The sequence below is a fragment of the Brachycentrus maculatus genome, unplaced genomic scaffold (genome assembly GCF_059751285.1).
Source record: "Brachycentrus maculatus isolate JH-2025_06_01 unplaced genomic scaffold, ASM5975128v1 h1tg000306l, whole genome shotgun sequence".
In the NCBI taxonomy this organism is placed as follows: domain Eukaryota; kingdom Metazoa; phylum Arthropoda; class Insecta; order Trichoptera; family Brachycentridae; genus Brachycentrus; species Brachycentrus maculatus.
The window spans coordinates 670,489-697,658 of NW_028281056.1; the positions used below are offsets into that span (position 1 = coordinate 670,489).

At 30.3% G+C, this 27,170-nt stretch overlaps 1 protein-coding gene across 1 annotated transcript in view; it reads left to right on the forward strand.

Moving 5' to 3' along the window:
* The window catches only part of LOC148304711 (uncharacterized), a 123,827-nt gene that overhangs the window by 53,683 nt on the left and 42,974 nt on the right, over positions 1-27,170 (forward strand). Inside the window, exons 4-6 of the mRNA XM_088267906.1 lie at positions 11,592-11,806; positions 13,122-13,289; positions 15,753-15,882. Coding sequence (XP_088124032.1) covers positions 11,592-11,806; positions 13,122-13,289; positions 15,753-15,882 — 513 coding nt within the window. The remainder of the gene's footprint in view (positions 1-11,591; positions 11,807-13,121; positions 13,290-15,752; positions 15,883-27,170) is intronic.

The window sequence follows — 27,170 nt, forward strand, 5'->3', positions numbered from 1 at the left end:
ATAAAGGAATGGGTAAATGATCAAGAGTTAATTCTATGAAAATTGTAAAATGTTCTTGATTTTCTTTCTTTTTTTGGGTGTATGTTAGGTTAAAATGGATAAAAACATCAAAAAAGTATGTAAAAAGAACTTCACCGTCAAGACACAAAAGGTGGCTTGGTGGGTCTCTGCAAAAAATATTTTTAATATGTTTAAAATTGTTCTTTAAATAAATGTTCACTATTTATGTAATAAAAAAATATATTATTCGTTCACGTAAGTATAAAAATGAAAAAATGTATATTTTTCCTTCAGGATTTTTGAAAAATAACCAATGACCTCGTCATAGAGTCTTGTCTATAGATATAAGTAGTGTTCATGTTTCAGTCGTTTGAAAAGATTTATCATTTTGGTATTTATCATTGAGAGAGACTAATTCGCATAGTTGAATGAGCAAATAAACTGAACGCTTTCCGTCAATTTCCCGAGACTTGACAAGTGTTTTGTATTGACACTGAGATAGATAATTATTTGCACTGACGCAGAGAAGAGAAATCTGCTGATTTTAATTACCAACTAAAGTTTCGTGACGTCCAGGTGACATTCAAATATATTTTACATTTTAATTTGTGTGATTTGAGTGAAACATAATCTCGTTTTAGAAATTAGTTTTAACTGTAAATTTTAACAGTATATATATTGATTATCACTTAAAACTTGATGTACCTGAGCCACACGTTGCTGTGGCTTAGTGTGACAAAATGGAAAAGAAAGAAAAGAAAAAGTACACATTTCTATAAAAAAAAAATTCACAATGCTTATGGGTGTAAAATATTTAAGCAGCTGTAAAAAACACGCTGTTAGCCGTAAAAAATGTCTGGTATTGTGTATACAGTTACGTTCAAAAGATGACCCTGCCACTGCGACCAAAAAGGCTTTCTTTTACCTGTCACAAGTAAAGTAAAATCCTTGTTCCTAGGTTACATTTTTTTATTAAGACATTGATAAATCAAATGGGATGTTGTATCAAAATATCAAAGCAAATAACAAATAGATTAAGGAGATTTAAGGTTTTGAACAATCGATAATCGAGCAATAAAAAAAATAAATTTAAATCAGTTTTTAATTATAATTAGTATGTCATTTAAATGCAGAGTTTTCAAAACAAGTACCTAGATGAAATTGAAATAATACTGCCTTAGGTTGGACGTAAATACGTATTTATCCTATTATTTTTTAACATCTCAACAAAGATGAAGAAAAATATGGAATTCTAGGCAATACGGGGCTTACGACCATCATAGGCTGGTTTAAGTGATCACTTTACATACGTGTAACATTCACCAATTCTATCCATGATTGACAAACTACTAAAATCATTGGAAGTTTTATATATATGATCCAATTTCGAAACATTGTTCTTGAATCACAAGAATTTCACTAGACATCTATTGATGAGATGAAAAGAAGCTTTTTGTTGAGCAGAAACTCTTTTATTTGTATGTGAGGTCCGAATCCTGCATTATAATTACATACATGAAAAACGCCAGAAAATATCCTTTTTATTTTTATTATTTTAGCTTATAATTTGACCAGTTAATTTATTTACAACATTTTGAGTGTATCCAAATACTTGTTCACAAATCTGAATTTCTGGCCCAAACTTCCATATTCTTCTTTTGTTGAGATGTTAAAACATAACATGAAAAGTAACTCCTATAATTGGAGATAAGACTGATTTGTGAACAAGTATTTGGACAGACACAAAACGTTGTAAACATATTTATCCATTAGTTTAATCATATAACTTCTAAATACACACACACGCACATACATATATTTTTAATTTCAACGTAAAAATAAGTGAGTTTAAAATACACTCGATTTCTCCACCAAAATATATTAAAAATAAAACACTGTATTGACTAACGATAAATAGTTTCAAGCAGGTGATGAGTGCTCGTTTTTTAATCTTGTGATTGCGATAGCAAATATTTCCAAGGCAGCGCTCTCTATTTTGGTGAATTTTGTAATTTATAAAAATTATAAAATATGACGAAAAATACCAACAACCGTAGAAAATTATATGAAAATCTTGATAAGTGAACCCACATAAATGCAATATACATATGTCCATATATACATATTGTACAAATACTCTCATTATTAAATTTAATTTAAGTTGTTTCATAAATAGTGTTTACTCGTGAAATTGTTGTTTATGATAAATTGGTCAAGTGTATATTCGAGTATTATAGAAATATAAATTTATACGCGCAATTATTTAATAAATAATTTAAAAAAATATCCAAAAACTATTTAGTACAATAATTATTTATAATTATTTTTTAAAATCATAAATTGTATACATTTATTTAAAAAACAATTAAAACCTTTTTTTTGCAGAGATCCACCAAACCACCTTGTGTGTCTCGGTGGTGGAGTTCTTTTTACATACATATTTTATTGATATACACACAAAAAAGAGAGAAAAAAATTAAAAATATACAACTATTTTACAATTTTCATAGAATAAACTCTCGATCATTTACCCATTCCTTTATTTTGCCTTTGTTCCATATTTTATTTTGACATCTAACCTTCATTGGCAACAAATTAAAAATGCTCGGAATGATATATTGCAGTGTTCGACTTCCATATTTATTGTTAATTCTTGGGACTATCAAACCTTTGTTGATATATTACAATACATTGAATTTTCTAATAGCACTAAATGTTTTTGGCTATCATTAGATATTTTTGTTAAATTTAGCTGTACTGACAGACATTCTTATGCTATAATATACATAATAAATTTTAACGATCTTTTTATGCCTTGAAACTGATTATTATTGTACCTACATTTAATTCAAACGTAGAATTCTTATTTATTTCTTTATTATACAATATTATCAATGGTTTTTGGCTGTTATCCTGAATTTTTGTTATAGTAGATATCAATTAGGTACTGAAGTATATTGTATTGTAAATTTAATACTTTTTCGGTTCGACACGTAATGCAAGTTATCGTGTAATAAAAATAAGAAGAGCTTATTATAAATGTTTGTTTGTTCAAAATCTTAAATCTCCTAAAGTTATTCACCTATTGCTTTTAAAATTTGACACGTTGCGTTAAATACTCGGGTATTTCAATGTACACTTTTTTTTTTTTGGAATCTGAGCCCACCATCCACCCGCAGCAGTTATAGAGTCCTGAGGGACTCTCTGTCAGCTGCACATAGAGGAAAATCTTCAAAATATTTCTGAAGAAATAAATATTGCTCTATTCAATTAATGAGGGGGGAGAAGGATGTACGGACAGAGGTCGACACTTCATCCCCACCCCTCGGGATCCCCTCATTACCTCTTTTAATGTACACTTGTGACCGGTAATTTTATTAGGTAAAAACATTTTTTATCACAATGGCAGCCCCATTTGTTGAACGTTACAGCAGTGCATTGCTAACGCCGGACAACGTGCTTGAAGACAGCTGTTGTCACTTAGCATTTTCATTTTTTTCTATTGCATCGATGTTTAATATTAAACATTTTCACTGCTTCTGAAGCATTGTGAAATAAATAATATCAGAGACAAACACACAACATATTGCTAAGAACAGCAAGTAAGTGTATATAATCGTACATTCTATTTTAAGATTGAATAAAATACAAAGATGTTTAGTTTAAGGTGTATTTTAGGATTTATAAATGGTAAATATTTGTATCACAGCGCATTTTAAATGGTCTTGAACCTTGCTCTTTAAATATTTTGTTTTGAATGCTCCATAGGTCATTCGCTTATATTGCATATTACATTTGCCTGTCTAAGCTTAGAAAAGTTTATTAGCGTCTTCAGTGACGCAACTCTGCTAAAGTCCAACAGACTAGAAATGAAGCCATGTTTGGTATACTGCATTAATATGTATCTTCAAGTGGCTTACACACTCGTACGAGGCGGAACGTACTAGACCAGGGGTAGCAAACCTCTTTGAACCTGAGAGCCAATTTTTTTAAATACAATAATATGTCGCGTGCCACATACCATGGAAATAAAAATGCATCAAAAGTTTGTGTTACTTCAGATCATTCATATATTTGGTAAATTAAAAGCATTGATAACTTTGTGCTATGGTAATATAACACTCTCCTTATCATTCATCGTTTACTTTGTGTAATACACGTTTATAAAGTTATCACTTATTCGTGACTACTGGTTTCGGAAAATCAATTCATCATCAGGTCATTACAATAAAATTATTACGATTTGACATTTGTAAGAAAATTAAATTTAGAAAGAGAGAAAGAAGACAAACGAATCACAATAGGAATATTTTTAAAAGTGGACTCGAAGATAAATTAAAAAAAAAACAACGAAAAAAAGCGGTATTACATAAAGTAAACGATGAATGAATATGAGTGTTTCAAAGCATGTATACCTAAACCAAAAAAATATTAAGTACTTTTTAATAGCAAAATAAAACATATAAATAAAAAATAGACTTTGTAAAATTTAAAAAAATAGAACCCTTAAAACTTCTTAGTGAAGATTTTTTGTTGTATGCTAGATGACAAAATTTTTATATCGAGTTCATAGCTGGTAGCTTTTAATAGAAAACAAGCAGAAGTATTTTCGTCTGTATGTCTACTTCTTATGTCGTATCCTTCGTTTTCGTTGTTTCTGAGACTATTATACTCAACGCAATACACATGGCTATTTAAATATGTTTTGAATTCTTTTTATACTATTTCGAAAATTTTTTATTTTTTTAAAATAATAACTTTTGTTTTTTCTCTATGGTACGCGTACCATAGGTTCACTATCCCTGTACTAGACTGTTGCAATATCCGATGGCGATGGAGAATGGATGGATGGTCCTCACCTAGATTCGTCGAGATTTCACTCGATGGTACAACTTAACCCGTGAATTCATGGCGAAGTCATGGTATAATGAAGATCATATCGCTCACTCCTTTCAACAACGTCATATATAAAAAATTGACAATTTTCAGTTGTGCGTGTTTTCAGAATGCCCAGAAAATGTACCATATCCCAGAAAAAGTGGCATATTTTTAACTGGTTGTTTTTGAAAAGGAAAGTGTTGTTTTTGAATTTTGAAGAAAAAGGTATTGTTTAATTATTTTTTTAAATATACTAAATATTTTTCAAATGGAGAAAAAACATTCAGGTTTTACCAAAAAAAAATATGTTGCACAGTAAAAAGTTCAATAAGTGGCTTGATATTTATTTTTAATATATTCAATTATATTTTTAAACTTTAAAAACGATATCCTGAAAAATCTATTTTTTGAGATATGACTTTGTTGAAAGGAGTGAGCGAAATGATAAAGTTAAAACATATATTAGAATAAGATTAGATTTTTATTAACAAAAATGTGAGCCTTCTTCAACTTCTAACTCTTTTACACAGATTTTTGTCTTCCGTTTTTCCTAAAATTTTTACCTACAAAATTATAGTAACTTTAAACGTAGTAAATCCACTCACGAGTAGGTAGAGGCTACAAAACTTATTAATTTGAAGCCTACGTAGGGCCATAATAAGCGGTATTGCATAAGCCATAGTTTTTTTGTTGTTGAGAAAGTAAAAATGACTAATCACAAAGTAAACGCTTTAAACGTGAAAAATACTAATAATACAAACAAAATATTTTGCTGTACGTTTAGTATTTTTTAGCGAAGAGAAAGATATCAGGCATAATCTCGTGAAAGGTGATCAATAACGATATTTTGCGGTGATTGTATAATGCTGTTAATAATATTTATTAGTGCGATCGATGACCCGACTAGACGGACTATGAGAACGGATACGATCAGAGATCGTGAAAGGTGTACTGCGAGCGGTGTGCAGTGTTCTGTGCCCGGTACGGTGCTTGACCGTGCGTTCAAATACTCGTCATGGTTATTTTTGATACCGAAATGTCAGCCATTAAATTATTTTTTTCTTTATTTTAAATTCTTTTGCATTTCACAATACATTCCAATTCTTCTTCTTCAAACCCTTGTCCGCACCCAAATGGTGCATAGGGCACTGGATATTTTAAATTCTTTTCTTCTTCTTCTTCTTTTAGGACTAGGTCCTGTCATTCTCCGGTCCGCTCCTGGAAGGTGGAAGACCAGCTATCCCTCCATCGTTTAGGAAATGTCAGCCATTTTATAAATATTTTTTCTTTATTTTAAATTGTTTTGCATTTCACAATACATTCTAATTCTTCTTCTTCAAAACCTTATCCGTAACCCAATGGTGCATAGGGCACTGCATCATAAAACGCAGTGTTATTTTGATCGTTAACACATGAAGAAAAGTTGTTCAGCCCCCCGTTTAAAGTACCGGTCCAGGGTAATATTGAATAAATATTAGAGTGAAAAAATCACTTATTTGACCGAACCCGAGACCTCCAGAACGGGAGCCGAGCGTGCTGACCATTACGCTACGGAGGTGGACAAATTATAATTAAGTGCTATAATAATAAAATATTAATGCAAAAAAAGATCTCACCGGTATATACCGGCTTGTGTGTGGGTATACATTATATTTTAGGCTACAATAAGGGCGCTGGCAAGAATACAATAGACATTATTACAATTAATAGTATATATATATGAATATGTATATATATATATATATATATATATATATATATATATATATATATATATATATATATATATATATATATATATATATATATATATATATATATATATATATATATATATATATATATATATATATATATATATATATATATATATAAACAATAAGAGCTCAGATGAACGGGTAATTTAATATGTGAAATCCAATGTTTTCTAGACCATATTACGCTTTTATTATGAAACGCGCATATTGATAAGTAAAGTGTAAAAAATAACAAAATATTTATTAATTTTTTAATCTCAACAAAGATGAGGAAGAATATGGAAGTTTGGGTATTTACAGGGCATATGATCCGTCATAGGCTGGTAAAGTGATCACTTTACACACGTGTAACATTCGCTAATTCTACCCATGATTGACAACCACAACTACTCATTTTTTGAAACTCCTGTAAGTATTTCGGCTCAGTACAGGTATACGCCTAAAGAGGCGTAATACATATAATTAAAAATAAAATGTATCTTTAAAATAAATAAAAAAAATTCTGCAACTCTCAAAAATAAAAACATTATAGCAGTAAAATTTTTGTTTTATTATGAAATCATGCCAGAAAGTTTGGCGAATTGTGTGAAAATATACTCGTAAAGTAAAATAAACATTCGAATCGCAAACAATGATAGATTACCATCGGTTGTCTTCTATGACCAACTAGTTATACAGTGAATTCAATCGATTATTTATTATGTAACTTCGGATTTTATTTGGTCAAAGTTATTGACGGTTATTTCATATTATATTTTATGGGTATTTAACAGTTCAGTAGCATCAAGTTAAACACATATACGAGTTGAATTAATTTGAGTAGTGTGGTTGTCAATAATGGGTAAAATTGGTGAATGTTACACGATCTTCTTCTAACCCTTATCCGCACCCACTGGTGCATAGGGCACTGCTCTGTATTGAGAAAGTGTTATATTGATCGTTGCTTACACGAAGAAAAGGTGATTAATCCTCATCTTAGAGTGTAAAATCACTAATATGTATTTTTACTTACCCCCCCCCCCACCTTGGGAATCGAATCCGGGACCTCCAACACGGTAGCTTAATACGCTAACCATAACAACGATTTAAATTTACTGTTTAATTTTAGAAATTTCTTGCATATTTTGACTTTCTTACCTGCCATTAAGGTGTTAAAAAAGAGACGATTTGTTGGCAGATCGTTTCAACAAGGAGAGTTAATTCCACTCTGACCCAGTAAATGTAGAATTATAATACTTTTATCTAAGATCATATTATATTACTTTCCCAAATAACCGTTAAGTTTGCAATCTTTGTTGTGGAGTAGAAACTCCAGCGAATCGAGAGCAGATCCGCCTACGCGAGATGTCTTAAGGATGGAGAACTGTGGATAACGTGTATTGAACGCTTACAATCCTACAGACCTACATTAAGCTTTGCTTGTGCATCTTATGAGGGCACCTTCACTCGAATCTTTGAAGAATGGTGGAAGAGATAAGAGCAATTCGATCTAGTTGCAATCTGTAGCTGGAATGAATAGAATTACAAAGACAATGCGGTAATAAATGTCCGCTAACTAATACAATGCATATAGACGCAAGTATGAATGAAACTTATTTGATATTATAGATGTCTTGCGAGGAAACGTCTTTGATTTTTTATGCATAAAATACGATGGAAGTCTGAGCATCTCAAGGCTTACGAAGTGTCATTTCTCTAGCTTAGACGATTGCTTAGATTGCTTTAGATTGGTTAAGTTGAAGAAATCCATCAACATTTTACATGCACAAATTTAAATAAAGTTAATGCAATAGGGATGCTGCTCAATAACGGGCAGAATGTAACATAAATATATAAAGTGATCACATAAGCCAGAGCTATCAGGCTGTACGGAGGCTTTGGAATGCTCAAACTTTATGGCTCAGGTTTCATCTCAAGTTAAACATTTATTATATATATGGGTAGAGAGGTTAATGTTACATAATGTAAAAAATGATAACAAATTTTGTATGAAATCGTTACGATACAAAATACACAGTTCTTTCTTAAATATATGAGATAAAAAACTTTAAAAAAAGAAGTGGCCTAAAATGTTCATACTGGCACTGTTGCGCAACGTGATGTATTATATATTATTATTCGTTTTATATTACAAAATGATACCGAGATGACCTTCTTGTACTGTGACATGTCTGGGATTTGCACTCTTGTGTTACGCCGGTACACACACATACCCATATATATATATATATATATATATATATATATATATATATATATATATATATATATATATATATATATATATATATATATATATATATATATATATATATATATATATATATATATATATATATATATATATATATATATAAATACATATATATATATATATATATATAAATACATATATATATATATATATATATATATATATATATAGATATATATATATATATATATATATATATATATATATATATATATATATATATATATATATATATATATATATATATATATATATATATATATATATATATATATATATATATATATATATATATAAACAAGATTGCCGAGATTAAGGCAAAAGCGACAAAAGAACTGAAAGACATCGCAAAGAAGCGTTCCAGGACTGTTTCCAAAAGTGGAAATAGCGGAAAGATAAATAAGTGCCTCGGGGAGGTGAATATTTTGAAGGAGATCCAGAAATGTAAATTCTAAATAAAGTACATTTTTATAACGTCCACGTATTAATTGAACAACCCTCGTATATGCACATATGTATATATGTATATACATACACAAGTGGAGTGTAGTATGCAGTATTACGGTACTGCGAGGAGAATGGTTCAGAATGTCATGTGTATGGCGACGTGACTCAGCACAAAGTCCCATCTCTTCTTCGCTTCAGATCCTCTTCGTGAATCACGAAATTCGTTTAGAATTCACATATTTTTTGGAAATCGTGATCTCTGAATAATTCCACATTGCGAACCCGAGCCGTAACAACTTGCCCGGGCATGAAAAATTTAACATTTAAATTTGTGGCACAACAGTATATGTAATTTAACGTTTGGGACCGAAAAACTGCTTTCAATAAAAAAATACATCCATATTCTTCTACATCTTTGTTGAAAAAAATAATATGAAAAATAACTCCTTTAATTGGAGATAATCCAGATTTAGTAATTTAGTTTTAAAAATTAGAATTTTATTTTCATTCTACACAACACACATATCCAAGCGTTATGAGATTTGTATGAATTCCAAAATTGATATATGTTCATACAACTCATGAACTCATGTTCCAAAAATTTGAGTGGTGAGATTGTCAATCTTGGTTAGAATGGTGAATGTTATATTTGTGCAAAGTTATCACTTAACCAGCCTACGACAGTCCCGTAAATACTTAGACATCCATAGTGTGTATGTTCTTCATTTATGTTGGATATTTATGTCGATATCAAAATGTAAAAATAGTACTGTGATTGCAAAGGACACGACCTGATAATAATTAATGATATTATAATCATTGTTATCCGAAGACGTGAGATTTGAATGCAATTCTCAGGAGCCAGATGCATTTTTAATCAAATAATAGTATTCAACATTACAGTAAATAACCAGGTATTTCAAAACATCGAAGTACAATGGATTAAGCCGCTGGTAATTGTACTAACTCTAAAGGTTTTTTAAAAGGAAATCTTATGTAACTCCAGCCACAATAAAGAATTATTTTGTGTTTATATAAGCGTGAGACAGTGTTTTTGAACAGCTATGAGCGAGTTATGTTTGCAGTTCTAAGCTCACACAGAAACCTTGAGTGGTAAAAGTGAAGCAGGTGATTGTTGCTGAGTTCGTTATTGTGACATTGAAAACTGGCCATGTTTCTACAAAAAATATCATTTTTGACTGCATAATGTGATAGATTTGTTTGAATTTGAAGAATGACGTAAAAAATCTCAATAACACCGTCTCTGAAATGGATTTCTGATGATTGTCAGACAGAATCTATTGAAATACTATTCACGTATAATATTGACTAAATTTGTGATATTGAATAAATTTTATCTGCTAAATTTTAATATTTTTTAGTGTTTATTAATGTTCTTATATAAAGAAGAAATAACTAATGAATGATCCTAACCGGATTATTTTACATATTGAATTACTTTAATTAAACCTTTTTCAATTTTAATTAAACCTTTGAATAAACCAGTTATTTTACTAACAATATTATGAGTGTGTCCAAATCTTAAATCTTCATAAATCTTGATTTAACTACTCATATCGCTCACTCCTTTCAAGAACGTCATAAATCAAAAAACTTGATTTTTCAAGAGAACGTTTTTCATGTATAAAAATATAATACAATGTATTAAAAATAAATATCAAGCCACTCACTGAACTTTTTACTGTGCAACACATCTTTTGAAGTAAAACCTGAAGGTTTTTTCTCCATTTGAAAAATATTTAGTTAATTTAAAAAAATAATTAAATACTTTCTCCCCTATAGCAGGTAAATATTAAATTTAAAATATGCCTCTTTTGCTGGGATATAGTACATTTTCTGGACATTCCGAAAACATGCACAACTGAAAATTGACGATTTTTGATTTATGACGTTCTTGAAAGGAGTGAGCGATATGTGATAGGTGAAGAATAATATAGTCTGGTTTTTTACTGGTACCTATCATAGACTGATGTGAGTGATCACTTTAAACCCGTGAAACATTTAATATTCTGCCTATGATTGACAACACATCTCAAATTTTGGACGATGTAAACGTAATATATTCTTAAATTGACACATTCTTTCACATGCCAGCTCTTGGAACTCTAGAACCGTAGATATTTGAGTAGAGTAAGATTTTTTTAAACTAAGCAGAGATGCATAAAATGAGAAAAAAAAACGAGATTATATTTATAATAACTTGTATAATAAGCCACTATTCTGTTTATTTGCAGTCACTGGATGATCACCAGGACGACGACAATCAGGAAGGAGATTCAGGTTCTTCTAACTCAGACTCCAACTCAGAATCTGACTCGTCCTCCGAATCCGATGACTCCTCAGACGAGTCCACCTCGGGTGAGGTCGGAAGGGAGCCCATCAGGATTACCCTGCCTCTTCAACTGGACTTTGATGAACTTGCCGGAGCTTTGATGGAAAAGAATCAGAGGTACCAAATTTCAAATGATGAATAAATATATAAATAAATATATGTATATATATATATATATATATATATATATATATATATATATATATATATATATATATATATATATATATATATATATATATATATATATATATATATATATATATATATATATATATATATATATATATATATATATATATATATATATATATATATATATATATATATATATATATATATATATATATATATATATATATATATATATATATATATATATATATATATATATATATATATATATATATATATATATATATATATATATATATATATATATATATATATATATACATATATATATATATATACATATATATATATATATATACATATATAAAATATGTAGATTAAAATGGTATTGCAAGATTGGAGATTCTGTCAGAAAGGAAATGCGGTAGAAGATTTCAATGTATGATAAAACAATATTATATTTTTTCTACTTTTATTTTATTTGACCAGTGACCGGGTTTCATCGTTATCGATATCATCAGACTGTCAAACTCTGTCACTTTTCAATTAAATAAATGTTGAATAAAACTATACATGTAGTTGTTGTTTTATTAAAGTTTTCATGAACATTTGAAAGATTTAATTTAATTTCCAATGTCTCGTTCTAAAATGTTTCTTAGATATTTATCTTAAATCACTTCTTTTGAAAATCTTTACATAAAATTAATTATGGAGTTAATTAATTATGAAGTAATAAGAAGTTTGAAGTAATTTATGTAGCATAATTCTAGTTTATTAATATGCATGCGCGTATGTAATATGCCTTATAGAGTTACTCATACACATTTAGTTCATTCAACTTGTGGGTTATTGTATAATTAAACATCTATATACAATTACAAATATAATAATTATTATTAAATTTTATTCTAAAATCCCTAGCCTGTTTTATTGCGAAACTGTAACATTATTTTACAGTAAAGCTTTGTCTCTCAAAAAAAAGTTTATAGAAATATAAAAGCTCTCGTGCTTGGTGAGGGACTTACACTCAAGGTTTATTGTTTTATTTGATTAATGGTATAATAGTCTTTTTTATTTCCTTTATAAAATTTTTAAGGCTTTACATGTAATGGGCATTAATTATTTTCGTTAGAATTTTAATCTGTTTTTTTTTTTTAATTTCTTTAGGGAGTTTATTGAAGTAATCGATTCCTAAATATTGAATTCCAAGCTTCTATTTCAAGCTATTATTTCCTCTCTAGAACTCAAATAAAAAAAATAGTTTTTCCGTAGTAAATCATCAAATCTCGTTTTCCAGGTCTCGCATGAACTGCGTGGTCGAGAAACGCAAGGCGGAAGAGCTCGTTGACCACCAGCCCCGGAGCCTGCAGCTCCCCTTCGGCCTGAACCTCACAACCAACCCTCGTCTGGAGAGGGTCACCGGGGAGAGGATGGCGATTTTCTGCGAGAGTGGAAACGATAACCGGTATGAATTAAATATTCTTGAGTGTGTCCAAATACTTGTTTATGAATCTGGATTTTCTCCACTTTCATTCAAACCCTTATCAGCGCCCGATGGTTCATAGGGCACTTCATCATATACACACAGTTTTATCTTGATTGCTAACATGTGTTGGAAGGTGTTCATGTGAAGGAAAGGTGATCAGCCCTCTGCATCTGGTACCAGTCCAGGGTAATAAAGAATAAATGTTATAGTGAAAAAATTACTTATATTTATTTGACCCCAAAAATTGATGTTCCATTTTGGGGAAAATGTTTTTTGTTTATTAAAATAGCCGCTAGAGTGATAAAAACACGAAAATGTCACACGATATTTTTAAAAGTTGCCTAACGTACAAGCGACTCTGAAATCTAGCTACGGCTTATGTAACACCGCTTATCATGGCCCTACTTAGGCTTTAATGTTACATGGTTTATAGCCTATACCTACTCGTGAGTGGATTGACTCTGTACGTTAAAATTTACTACAATTTATTGTAATTCATTAGTGAAAATTCTAGGCATAAACATTTAGAATATTTATTCATAACAATTAAGATGGCCTGCAGTTAAAAAATAGTATAATATTTATGATATTACATTTAGTGGATAGGCATAACTTTCAGAAATATTAGTAATACATATAAAATGCATGTTAATATGATGTAGAAATTAAAATTACATATTTACTGTAGCAAATAATATAATGTTATAATAAATACTACCTTCTGTCTTATAGAAGTGAACTTGCTTCAAATATCTAACGGTAGATGGTGCATCGAGTAAATATAGCGCCATCTGTGTTACCTTGACTCGAGTAGTATTAAGCCTCTTTAGCAAGGCCCCATTTCATCTGAAGAATAAAATGACTTTTCTTTTAGTTCGATATTTTGGTTGGAATCTCGGATAAATACATTTTATATAATTGATCTTTTACTTTATACTTTTATATTGTGTAAATATTTCTTTGGTAATTTGCTTCTTAAGCAAAAAAAATTGGCTGTTTTTAATTTTTATTCAAATTACATATTTGTCATAGTAATTTTTAATTGAAATTACATATTTTGGCTCCACAGAGGCTGTGTGTAACGAGCTAAAATACACATACTTATAGCTCACTCCTTTCAACAACGTCATTTATCGAAAAACTTGATTTTTCAGGAGATCGTTTTTAAAGTTTAAGAATATAATAAAATGTATTAAAAATAAATATCAAGCTACTTATTAAACTTTTTACTATGCAACAGATCTTTTTAGGTAAAACCTGAATGTTTTTTCAACATTTGAAAAATATTTAGTATATTTAAGAAAAATAATGAAACAGTACGATTTCTTCAAAATGCAAAAACAACACTTTCTGCTCTGTAGCGGGTGAATATTAAGTTAAAAATATGCCGCTTTTGCTGGGATATAGTACATCTTCTGGGCATTCCGAAAATATGAATATGGCACAGCTGAAAATTGACGATTTTTGATATATGTTGTTGAAAGGAGTGAGCGATATGTAATTTATACCATCATAAGCTTTGTAAATAAATAAATATGATTTTTTCAAAATGGTTCCTAAGAAAATTGAACATAAATTGATAATACTAAGTTATGATAAGACGATTAATTTTTTGTTTTTGTTTTTTCGAATGTCAAATACAGTAAACCCCCCCTACGACGTTGACATACGTACCCCTTTATCTAACGGAATTTTATAAGGGGATAATGTTCTAAATTGTATTTTTACATTTTAATAAGCTGATATTATTATAATGAGTAATTTAAATTTAAATACAATTTAAAATAATGACTTCCCTATAACGTCCACTCCGATAACGCGGTACCTATATCAGCGTTATAGAAGGATTTGTTCGGAATAGTTATATGGTGTTGAAAAGAAAAGAGTTATTGAAATGAGTTTTATAAAAATAAAAATTAATTTTAAATATATATTCTAAAAAACAAAAGAATTCCAAAACACATTCTAAAAAATACAAAACAAACGTCTGGTCCTGAGCCCGACCGAGCGTGTTTTGATTTGAACGCTTGATATTTGGGCTTTAATGAACGTTTTGTCTGTTATAATTATATTAATTAATAATTAAAAAATCTTTACAACATTTTGAGTGTGTCCAAATACATGTTCACAAAATCTGGATTATCTCCAATTACAGGAGTTATTTAATAAAAAGCTTCTTTACACCTAACCAATAGATGTCTCTAGTGAAGTTCTATTGATTCAAGAACACGGTTTCTAAATTGGTTCATATATATAGAACTTCCAAGAATTTGAGTAGTGTGGTTGTCAATAATGGGTAGAATTGGTGAATGTTACACGTGTGTAAAGTGATCACTTAAACCAGCCTTTGACGGTCGTCAGCCCCGTAAATGCCCAGACTTCCATATTCTTCTTCATCTTTGAGATGTCAAAAAATAATATGAAAAAAATGTTTATTTTCAGTGACATGCCCGAGAACGTAGAAGTACTGAGCGGATTCCCCGTACCTCTGGGCGGTCCCGTACGTCTCCCCCTGCACTTCCCCGTCCCGCAGGCCCCCTTCCGCCCCCCCATGCCCGCTCAACACATGCAGGTAGGACCTAACACATTTGTTTCATATTATAAAAAAAATACCTTACCTGTTTTTTCTGATCCTTTGTAGTAAATTTTATAAACTTGTGAATTGAAATTAAATAAAACGCAATCAATGTATGTTTTTATCCAAGTTTATTCTTGGTACTATTTTTCTTACCGATTTCGACAAGCACCTTGACTTTGTCAGAAATGTACGTATCCATCCCTGAAGAAGACAAGATTCTTGCCTATACCGGTTGGAAAAATAGTAGCAAAAATAAAAGTCGTAAAAAACACGGTTTGTGTTTGTTTTTTTGTTGTTGTATAATCTACTTATGAATTTATATAAAAAAACTGTAGGTATCTTTAACTTTATTACTACTATGCTGTCTGATGGCATTTCGTCCATGTATTTAACGATCAATAACAAGATGCTTATATACGATGCAGTGCCCTATGCACCATAGGGTGCGGAAAGGAGCTTTAAGTCTGTATAAACTTTACTTATTTGCAATAATGGTACATATAAGATATATAAAACAATTGATAAATAAAATATAGTATTTCTGTTTTGTTTATATTGAATTTCAAAGTACCAAACATCATTATATCAATTTTATAAGGTGTATTTACAGCAAAATCTTTTTGGCTTCCTATAATTTTTTTGGCTCCTCGAGTCTTTTTAAATAAGTGTTATTCTGGTTGCAACACACATTTCAGGATAATGTCCTTATTTATTTGTTGACTTTATAAATACACAAAGGCGTAATTCCTGATTTCAACGCATTTAAATAAAGGCTTTCCGCACAATGGCTCTAATGACCATATTTCCACAACATTAACATTTAACCTACTTAAAGCCTTTTATCACTGATATGTTAAGCCATAAACTTATTTGCGTACAATCGAAGAACGAAATTCTTCACCACTTGCGAATATTTTATTAACACTTTAGTAAAAAAGTAGTTTTTTTTATGTACAGGGTGGCACAAAATAATTCTCCTTAACGGAAAATGTTATAATGTTTGCAAATGACGTCGTACGTCAATCGTATTTGATATATCGTTTTTAAGGTTAATAATATAATAAAACGTATTGAAAATAAATATCAAGCCACTTATTGAACTTTTTATTGTGCAACAGATCTAACTAACTAACCATCACGCCGCTTTCCCGCAGGGGTAGGCAGAGAGAATAGAGCGCCACACCACTCTGTCCTTGCAAACATTATTCGCCTCTTCCACGTTCATGCATCTCCTCATACATACCCGCCGATTGTTACGACTCCTAACCTGACCACTTTCAAGTATTTGGCGTACCTGATCGTGCCATGTTTTTCTCGGTCTTCCTCTGCTTCTTTTCCCGCTAACATTCGCCTCATAAATTTGTTTTACCGTTCTTTCCTCACTCATTCGTTCTACATGTCCAAACCATCTCAACACACCTTTCTTAATTTTATCGATAATGCTTATCTCAGCTTTGCATTCCTTCCTTATTTCACTATTCGTACATCTATCATACATCGTTTTGTCGCACATTCTTCTGAGAGATCGCATTTCGACTGCATTCAGTCTACTACAGTCTATATTTTCATTAATCATTGTAATAATTGACTTGCCTACAATGCATTCAATTTAGGACTCGAAAAATGCATTTCACATTTATCATACCAATTGCACAATCGCATGAGCAAGAATTAAAAGTAATAAATTGTATCAAAACGGCGACGATATAAAAAAACATCTGCATGTATTGAAATATGGTATATTGAATTATGATTTGTTTTGAACATAAATATCGTGCAGCCAAAAAAAACGATTTCAGTGAACTTAACTCAAAAAGTAATCATTGAGATGAAATCGACGTGCCCTACGTAAAGTGCTCTAACTACATTTTTGTCAATTTTGAGATATTTGGTGTATGTTATGAACTGACTGTTATCTACAAATATAAACAAACAAATAAAAAAAAACCGCCTAGTTTTCAGGCGTATAGGACGCTATCTACATCGAATTTTCGAAATGAACTGAACTATATTAATTTGTACAAAGCATAAAGTTTCAAAACGATTGAATTATTTTATCGTGTTTTTGAATGTATAATACTAGTTTGAAAATTCAGATAAAACCGTTAATTAATAAAGAAAATACATTGAAAATATCTTCTAAGCTCTCTCCCGTAAAGTAACAGATTTGCAGATAGAGTACTTAACGTAGGGGCTGTCGAAATAATCCTGAAGAAATGAAGACAAAAACTAATAACATCCTAGGATGTCTTGTTTAATTTTACTTTCACGTCAAATTTTTAATTTTTTGTATGAAAAATAGTTTAAAATGATTTCATATGTCAGTATGTGAGAAGCAAAAGTATTTTAAAATACTTTAAAATGGACGGGTCAGGAGTCGAAATAATCGGCGGGTATGTATGAGAAGATACATGAGTGTCGAATAGGCGAAGATTGTTTGCAAACGCTGATTGGTGTGGCGTTCTTTTCACTCTGTCTACGGGAAAGCGGCGTATTGGTAATGTTAAAAATTTGGCATCTCAACATAGATGAAGAAGAATATGGATAATGGGTATGGTACAGGCTGTTTGTCTTGTCATAGGCTGGTTAAGTGATCACTTTACCACCTTTCTACGCATGATTAACAACCACAACACTAAAATTTTTGGAACTGCTAGATATATTGATCAATCTCATGACACAGTACGTATGAGTTCACAACACCCATCTGGGTTGAATTGAGAAAGATTTTATTTAGCAGAGACCCTATTAATCGTATGCGAGTTCCGAACCCCGGATTTTTTTACATACTGGGAAACGCCCGAAAACTTGATTATGTTTTTTTATGTAGATAATAAGTATGGAAAACCTAGATTCGTGAACAAGTATTTGGACACACTCAAAATGCTGCGGTTATTTAAAAAAGTTTTAAATAGTTATTTTATACATAGTTTCACTTTTTAATGACTATATAGATAATGAGAACAAGTTATTCAGCTTTATCGCGCAATATTCAAACCCCATTTACCACACGTGAGATATGTTTGGTTTGTATTGTGACACGTGTTTCGATACATTCGACATCATAATCAAACACCGTAAATAAAATACGTACCACAAACTGACTGGCGAATCAATAACCAAAGTAAAATATTATAAATACCAAAAAAATATTAATGTTTTAAATAGTAAAGTGAGATCTGAGCCACCCTGTATAAAATGCATGTAACAGAATGTAACATATGGAATTTAAAAAATAACAATAATGTAAACCGTTTTACAACAATAACAAATGTAATTTATCTCCAAACCTTGTTCTAGTTTTAAGAAAAAATATATTAAATAATTTATTACGATAATAATAAACAAATAGTGTTCATAAAATAAGAACAAATAAAAATGTGATGGCGTTGTAACTATTTGTATGACCTTCAGCTAAAACAAATAACAAAAAAAACACTTGAGTTAGTATTTAGTGTTATATAATATATATTAGGTAGAACGTTATGAAAAAATGCCATTAGTGTCGTATCGTAAGAAAAATACTTTATGCAAATTATTGTTAAAGGTTCTTGCAAAAAACAATACAAATCTCAAACAAGAGAGAATATTTGAAATATGGTCATGAATACGTACGTAGTTTTATTTTAAATAAATTATTATCATAAATACGGTATACATTCTACGTTGGATTGAGGAAAGGTTTTATTAAGCTAAGACTCTTTCTATTTGTATGCAATTTAAAATCCTGGATTATATTCACATACATAAATACTAAGGCCAGCCTGAAAACATGATTTTCAACTTGTGTATATTTATGTAAAATCAGAAATAGCCGGATAAAACAAGTATTCAATAAAATATCTAAAAAAATAATGTAATATTAAAATAAAAGAAAAACTTAAATCATATTATTCATCAAAAATAATTTATAAAATATGTCAGTTTTATGAGACTTGGTATTTATTTATTATAAAATGATTTTTGCGAGTCACAATCTTGATAATAACAAGTCTCGACTTAAAAGGATCGTTAAAAAACGACAAAAAAGCCACCACAAAGGATTCAAATATCACAATGACATATTTGCAGAAGCAGCGGCGCAGAAAACCAGTTCAAACATCGCGATTTAAAGACAAAGGACCTTGTCCTTTGATCTTGACAGCTCGCCGAGCCTGTATTATTATTTGTTTTGGCGTATTACGGAGGTTCCAAACCTCTTCGGTCGCATAGCCTCCTGGGAAATATTTTGTTTTAATTTCTCATTTATTTTAAATTTATTTTCTCAATGAAGTCGACTTCGTTTTTAACCATTTTCTTTCCAAATTTCTTAAAAATTTATTTATTTAACCTTTTGTCTACTAAGCGGTCCAACAGACCCGTTCCGAAGTATAATGTTTAATAAAATGCTTAATTTAAAGGCTGATTATTAACAACATTTTGAGTGTGTCCAAATACTTGTTCACAAAATCTGGATTATATCCAATTACAGTAGTTATTTTCATATTATTTTTTGACATCTCAACAAAGATGAAGAAGAATATGGAAGTCTGGGCATTTACGGGGCTTTAAATGGGCTTTAAATGCCCAGACTTCCATATTCTTCTTCATCTTTAATGAGATGTCAAAAAATAATATGTTTATTATTAAACTCTTAAAGTATTAAACTCTGAATATAATGTGTATTTAACTTAAAAACCGGAATTTTACACTAGATGTCAACACTTGTGTATGTGTCGTAGTAAATCATTGATATTCATGTAATAACATGAACATATTGAATCTCTATTCATAAGTTATCAAAATCAGTAAACAGTCTTCAATTTGCTTGTGCACATAATTTTTTTTTCAGTAATGAAAATTAAGAAAATCGGCGGAAAAACAGTATTTGCTTTGCATTATCATATATCGCTCACTCCTTTCAAGAACGTCTTAAATCGAAATACTTGATTTTTCAGGAGAACGTTTTAAAAGTTCAAAAATAGAATACAATGTATTAAAAATAAATATCAAGCCACTTACTGAACTTTTTACTGTGCAACATATCTTTTTAGGTAAAACCTGAAGGTTTTTTTCTCAATTTGAAAAATATTTAGTGTATTCAAAAAAATAATTAAACAATACATTTTCTTCAAAATGCAAAAACAATACTTTCTGCCCTGTAGCGAGTAAATATTAAGTTAAAAATATGCCGCTTTTGCTGGGATATAGTACATTTTCTGGCCATTCCGAAAAAATGCACAACTGAAAATATACGATTTTTGATTTATGACGTTCTTGAAAGGAGTGAGCGATATGATGTATCATTTCGTGAAATAATGGTATCTGTTCAGTAAAATTTGAATAAACAGTGGATAGATATTACCACCAAGTGAGTGCCGAATCAATTAATAAGACCCCAGAATTCTCAAATATGCGAATAGATGTTTGAAGTGAATGGAAAAACGTCTCGGGACGTGATCACAGCATCAAACCTGAATGCCAATTGGTATTATAGTTTCGAATGTCAAAATTGTTCCACGACGCTCATCCGTGTGGAAGTAATATTACTTTGTAGAGATGCGACTAACTGGTAACAATTACTTTTTCGATTAGCGGTATTATTTTCGGTAGGTATTCGATACTTTTCTCGGTTTATATTTCTTACCAGCATAAGTTTTTTTTTTCATCATTAATTTAATTATTATTTGGTAAATACAACTATCTTTTAAAATCTATTGTGTCACGTGTTTCGATGTTTTCCGCAATATTTTCGAATTACGTACGTGAAGTAAAGTCTAATTTTTATAGTTTTAATTAATGTTTTACTTAGTAAATACCACTATTTCTTAAAATCTATTGTGACACGTATTTCGATACATGTCATTCATTTTCAAACACCGCATTTTAAGGAATAGTGGTATTTCCTAAATAAAACATAAACAAAGATAGGTTTTTTTACAACAAAGTGACTGCCGAATCGCTTAACTAAATTTTATAGTTGTGTCCTTGGGACGTTGAAGGATAACGACAGGGTAGTAGCTGTTTCTTATTTTTATTTAATTATATATTTTTTTATAAATACGAACATAAACAATAGGGGCGAGGCTTTAGTCATTGTCATATGGTTCATTTTGGGGTTTTCACTATTTATATTTCTATGAATTCCCATTATTTCAAAATGTTGCAGTTTATGACTACTCGTAGGAATAATTGTTGGGATTTCATGTTCATATTTTCTTTCTTTTCCATTTAGCCATATTGAGATACAGCAACGCGTAGCCGGGTATGCCTAATTAATTAAAATAATTCATTTTGATTACACATAAAGCGCCGATAATAGTAATAAAATTATACACATTCGAATAAAATAAGTTAGTCCTGATATAGTGTATTCGATATTAGTAAACTTGTATTATATAAGATAAATCTATTTTACGTCAACAGTTTAACTCGCGTCTGCCTTTAAATATACAGATAATCCTATTCATAATCCTTCAGTTACAAATAACTACAATTCAACGAATGGGGTTTAGACGGATAAAAAACTGCGGTCGTATGACAGGTTTCTAGACTTGTTTAATAAAAATATGGTCAACTGTACTACCTCAACGAAAGGGATAAAGTCATAAACTCGTGTAGTTACTTTCCCTTTTCATCAAATATTACCTTTTTACAATACCTGTTGCAACTTGATTGGACTTTTATTGTTATAATCGATCCCATGTTTGATCTGATTTGAACATTGGCGATGATAAATCATCTAGCCAATTGGAATCTCCATGTGTAAGAGATGATAAAAGTTAGCTCTTATCCATATTAGGATAAATCTATAATGGATCTTGTTTCTTTTTGTATTTTCTTTCTCTCTAGAGATTTATGTATATGTGCATGAATTTCTATATTGATTTCGCTTACATATATGAGATGCCGGTTAAACAAGGCATCTGGACCAAATCGCAAGGAACGAACACCAAACCAAGGCACTAGTAGTACTTTGGTTCGGTTAGTTTGGACAATATTCCTTAATTGGGGTAGTAGAGATAGCTTTATATATATATATATATATATATATATATATATATATATATATATATATATATATATATATATATATATATATATATATATATATATATATATATATATATATATATGTGTATTTACACATACAAACAGAGAGAATGCACATAAGTGCCTAACGATCTACATTGATTTACTTGGTAAACACTCTATGCATTTATTAAAATCTATTGTGACATGCGTTTTAATGCATTCCGCATTATTTTCAAACACCGTAAATGATGCGGAACGGATCAAAAACGTGTCATAATAGATTCAAAGTAGTAGTGGTATTTACCAAGTAAAACCTTAATTAAAAATGGATTGATGTTTATTACCAAGTGACTGTCGAAGCAAGAAAATAATAAAAAAGATTATAAAATAAATTGTGAAACGACGACTTTGAAAGACTTACCGATTTATTTAACTATTCTTCAAATAAATAATATGACTTAAATGTATTATTTGCTAAAATTATGCCATATTTTCCATTTGAATCTTCAGTTTATCATTTCAATAAAATTGATTGGTCCAGTAGGATGTTTGTAACTTTATTATTACTACTACATTTCTCTCATTTGTCACATACGTTTAGTTAAAAAAAAACTTGCAAGTTTTAACAGTATGCAGTTTTTCCAATGCTATCAAGTCCATAAGAAATAAGGTCATACCAGGGGACCATGATACCTGATTGTATCGAATATCAACTTTTGAATCCTTTTGATTTTATTTAATTCAGATGGTAATGAAATTAAATCACTTGTTGAAATGAAGAGTACGAATTGCGGTAAGCGGACATTTTCAATGTGAACGACCCAAATACGTTTAGTTAAATAAAATACTTATTGTATGTGAACAAAATTTCATCCGCCTCCATAGCGTAGTGGTAACCGTATTTTGGTTACAATGCTAGAGGTCCTGGTTTCGATTCCAAGGGGGTGAAAATAAACCTAATTTATTTAAACAAAAAGTTAAAAAAAAAATCTCTTAAGTTATAACACCTGTCACACGTAAAAACACCCATGACGCATAAAAAAACACGCTTTTTTGGAAAACAGCTTTTATCATGGCAGCGCCATCTGTTGAATGTAACAGCAACACGCGCAATACAAAACATTGCTCATCGCGGATAGCGTGCTTCTTCACAACATTTTCAATGTTTCCATTGCATTATTGTTTCATAGAATTTATTTGCATATGAAATATAAAAATAAAAACAAAACAAAAAAAGGTATCCTTTATCTCTTCTTTCTTTTCCATTTGAACAGGCTGAGCTACAGTAAAGCGTGGCCAGGTAGTAAACAGCCGACAGCCAGTAAATAAGTAAAGTAATAGGTAAAGGTTCTGCAACGGTTTGAAATTTAGAAAACGGCTTGAAAACATCAACAATCCCTCTAAAGCCGCCTTCGAACGGCTGATCTGAATTGCATAATTGATTGCAACGTGACTGCATAGTTTCGTGCCGGCCACGAGCCGTGCCTAGTCGCACTTGTCTGGTGTTGAAACTGCATTTATTGGGGCGCACTTTCAACTATTTCGCCCATTCTTGCACCGATAGCCAATAGGGTAAACTAGTTTCCGCGACCACGTGGGTTTTCTATTATTTACTTGTTTAAAAGTCGTTACACGTATTTCCGTACTGAAAAATGCTACAACATTTTGAGTGTGTCCAAATACTTGTTCACAAATATGGATTATCTCCAAGTATAGGAGTTGTTTTTCTTACTTTTTTTAACATCTCATCAAAGATGAAGAAGAATATGGAAGTCTGGGCATTTACGGGGCTGATTCTAGTGATTCAAGAACAAGGTTTCTTAATTGGTTCATATATCGCTCACTCCTTTCAAAAACGTCGCCAATCAAAAAACTTGATTTTACAGGAGGTCGTTTTTAAAGATCAAAAATATAACATATTGTATAAAAAATAAATATCAAGCCACTTATTGAACTTTTTACTGTACAACAGATCGTTTTAGGTATAACCTGAATGTTTTTTCTACATTTGAAAAATATTTAGTATATTTAAAAAAAAAATTAAACGAAACCTTTTCTTCAAAATGCAAAAACAACACTTTCTGCCCAGTAGCAACAGGTAAATATTAAGTTAAAAAACATGCAAATTTTGCTAGAATTTAGTGCATTTTATAGGCTTTCAAAAAACATGCACAACTGAAAATTGACGATTTTTGATTTATGACGTTGTTGAAAGGAGTGAGCGATATTTCCACACTGAAAAATGCTACGCTGAAAAATTTAAAAAATTGCGAAAAAAAAAACTACCAGTTTTTACACCGTATTTTTTTATGGATTGTGTTTTATATGTAATTTTTTTTATTAAAGGCAGATATCGAATCGATTTCATTTATTAAACTTGTGCATCAATGATTCTGCTATTGAAGAACAAAGCACAACAATACCCATTATGTGGAAAAACGGTCCGTTTTAAATTTATATTAATGACTATTCTATTATATCGTGTGAAGTCCTACAAAATAAAGAGGAGTCAATTATTACATTTAAGTGTAAAGTGTAATGTGATCACGTAAACCAGCCTATGACAGTCTTAGGTCCTGTATGCCCAGACTTCTTCATCTTCTTCTTTTCATTCTTCTTTACCTACGTTGAGATGTCAAAAATAATGTTTATATGTATGCATATACATATATATGCTGTTACAAAATACTGGGATTCCACTCTTAAATAGCATAGGTTACTGCATCGTATGGAAGCAGTGTTATCTTGATCGTTAAATAGATGAAGAAACGGTGATCAGCCTTGCGCTTTAGATTCCAGTATATGTATTTGTATTTTATACTCACATTAATACAAACACATACATATATTATTGATAGCAAATCAATATAATACACTGTATAGTTTTCCACATAATAAAGAGTGTTCACATGATAAAAAGTGCAGATTGTCGCAATCGATTCTATGCACTTATCCACAATAATTATGTTTTTACTGCCTTGAGATAGTATTATGTCATAGGCATAAATCGAGATCACATTTTCCATTTTAGATGAAATTTTCTCATGTAATACACATTATCAACTCCATAAAATGTGTCAGCAAGCAGAATATTCTATATTCCATGTTATTTTCTCGCACACAATCTCTGCTTTACATAAGTTATTAGCCCACTTTTACTTAAATAATAGATTTTTCCACCTCTCAAACATAGATGAAGAAGAATATGGAAGTCTGGGCATTTACGGGGCTTACGACCGTTTTTAGCCGGTTTAAGTGTTCACTTTACACACGTGTAACATTCACCTATTCTACCCATGATTAACAACCACACTACTCAAATTCTTGGAACTTTAAATATTTTGATCAAACTCGAAACGCAGTGTTAGACTTCACCAGAGACCCAGAGACCATATTCTTCTTCATCTATGTTGAGATGTCAAAAAATAATGAAAAAAAACTCCTAATTGGAGATATCCAGATTTGTGAACCAAAATTTGTACACACTCAAAATGTTGGAAATAAATACTTTATTTCGCGTGTACAGTGGAATCCTGGATATCCGAATTAATTGGACCTGTGGCCCGTTCGGATTTGGAAAAGTTCGGATTAGCCAAAAAATTTGTAATACAGTACATTCATTGTACTTTACATTACTGTAGTTACGTTGTACGCGCCGCCTAATGCTGTTATTTGTAGCTTTTTACATTTGATTGTAATATAACAGTATTTGAGTAGCAATACAGGTTCAGGACTGTATACTTTATTAACTTTTCAATATTATAAAAGGTAACATATAAAAAAAAAATTAAAGTAATAATAAATGTCTTCTTCAGGCTGTTCTCCATAATAAACGTGTTTTTTTAAACGTTTTCCTACAATTGTTTTTCTACAAAATCTTTATCTGATTTTCCAGAATTTATGATTTCAGGGGTTCCACTGTATTGGTGTTGAAATTGATCAAACAATTCAAAGAAACTATGTTTTTAATAAAGGTTCATTGATAATCGACTGAACCATTGAAAGTTCAAAGCCAAAGAGAGTTACTTGAATAAAATAACTTATGGATAAGTTGAAGGGCACAATTTTTCTAATTTATCTTTTAATCTATTAACATTCAGATTTTTCTTACGAGGATTAAGACTGAGTATGGTATTAAAACAAGATTTATTGTTATATAGTATTGTATTGTGTTTTATTGTGTATATAGGGGAGATCCGTTTAAATTGGTAAAGATGACAATACAATAAATTAATTTTTGGTATTTTGAGTGTGTTCAACATCAACAT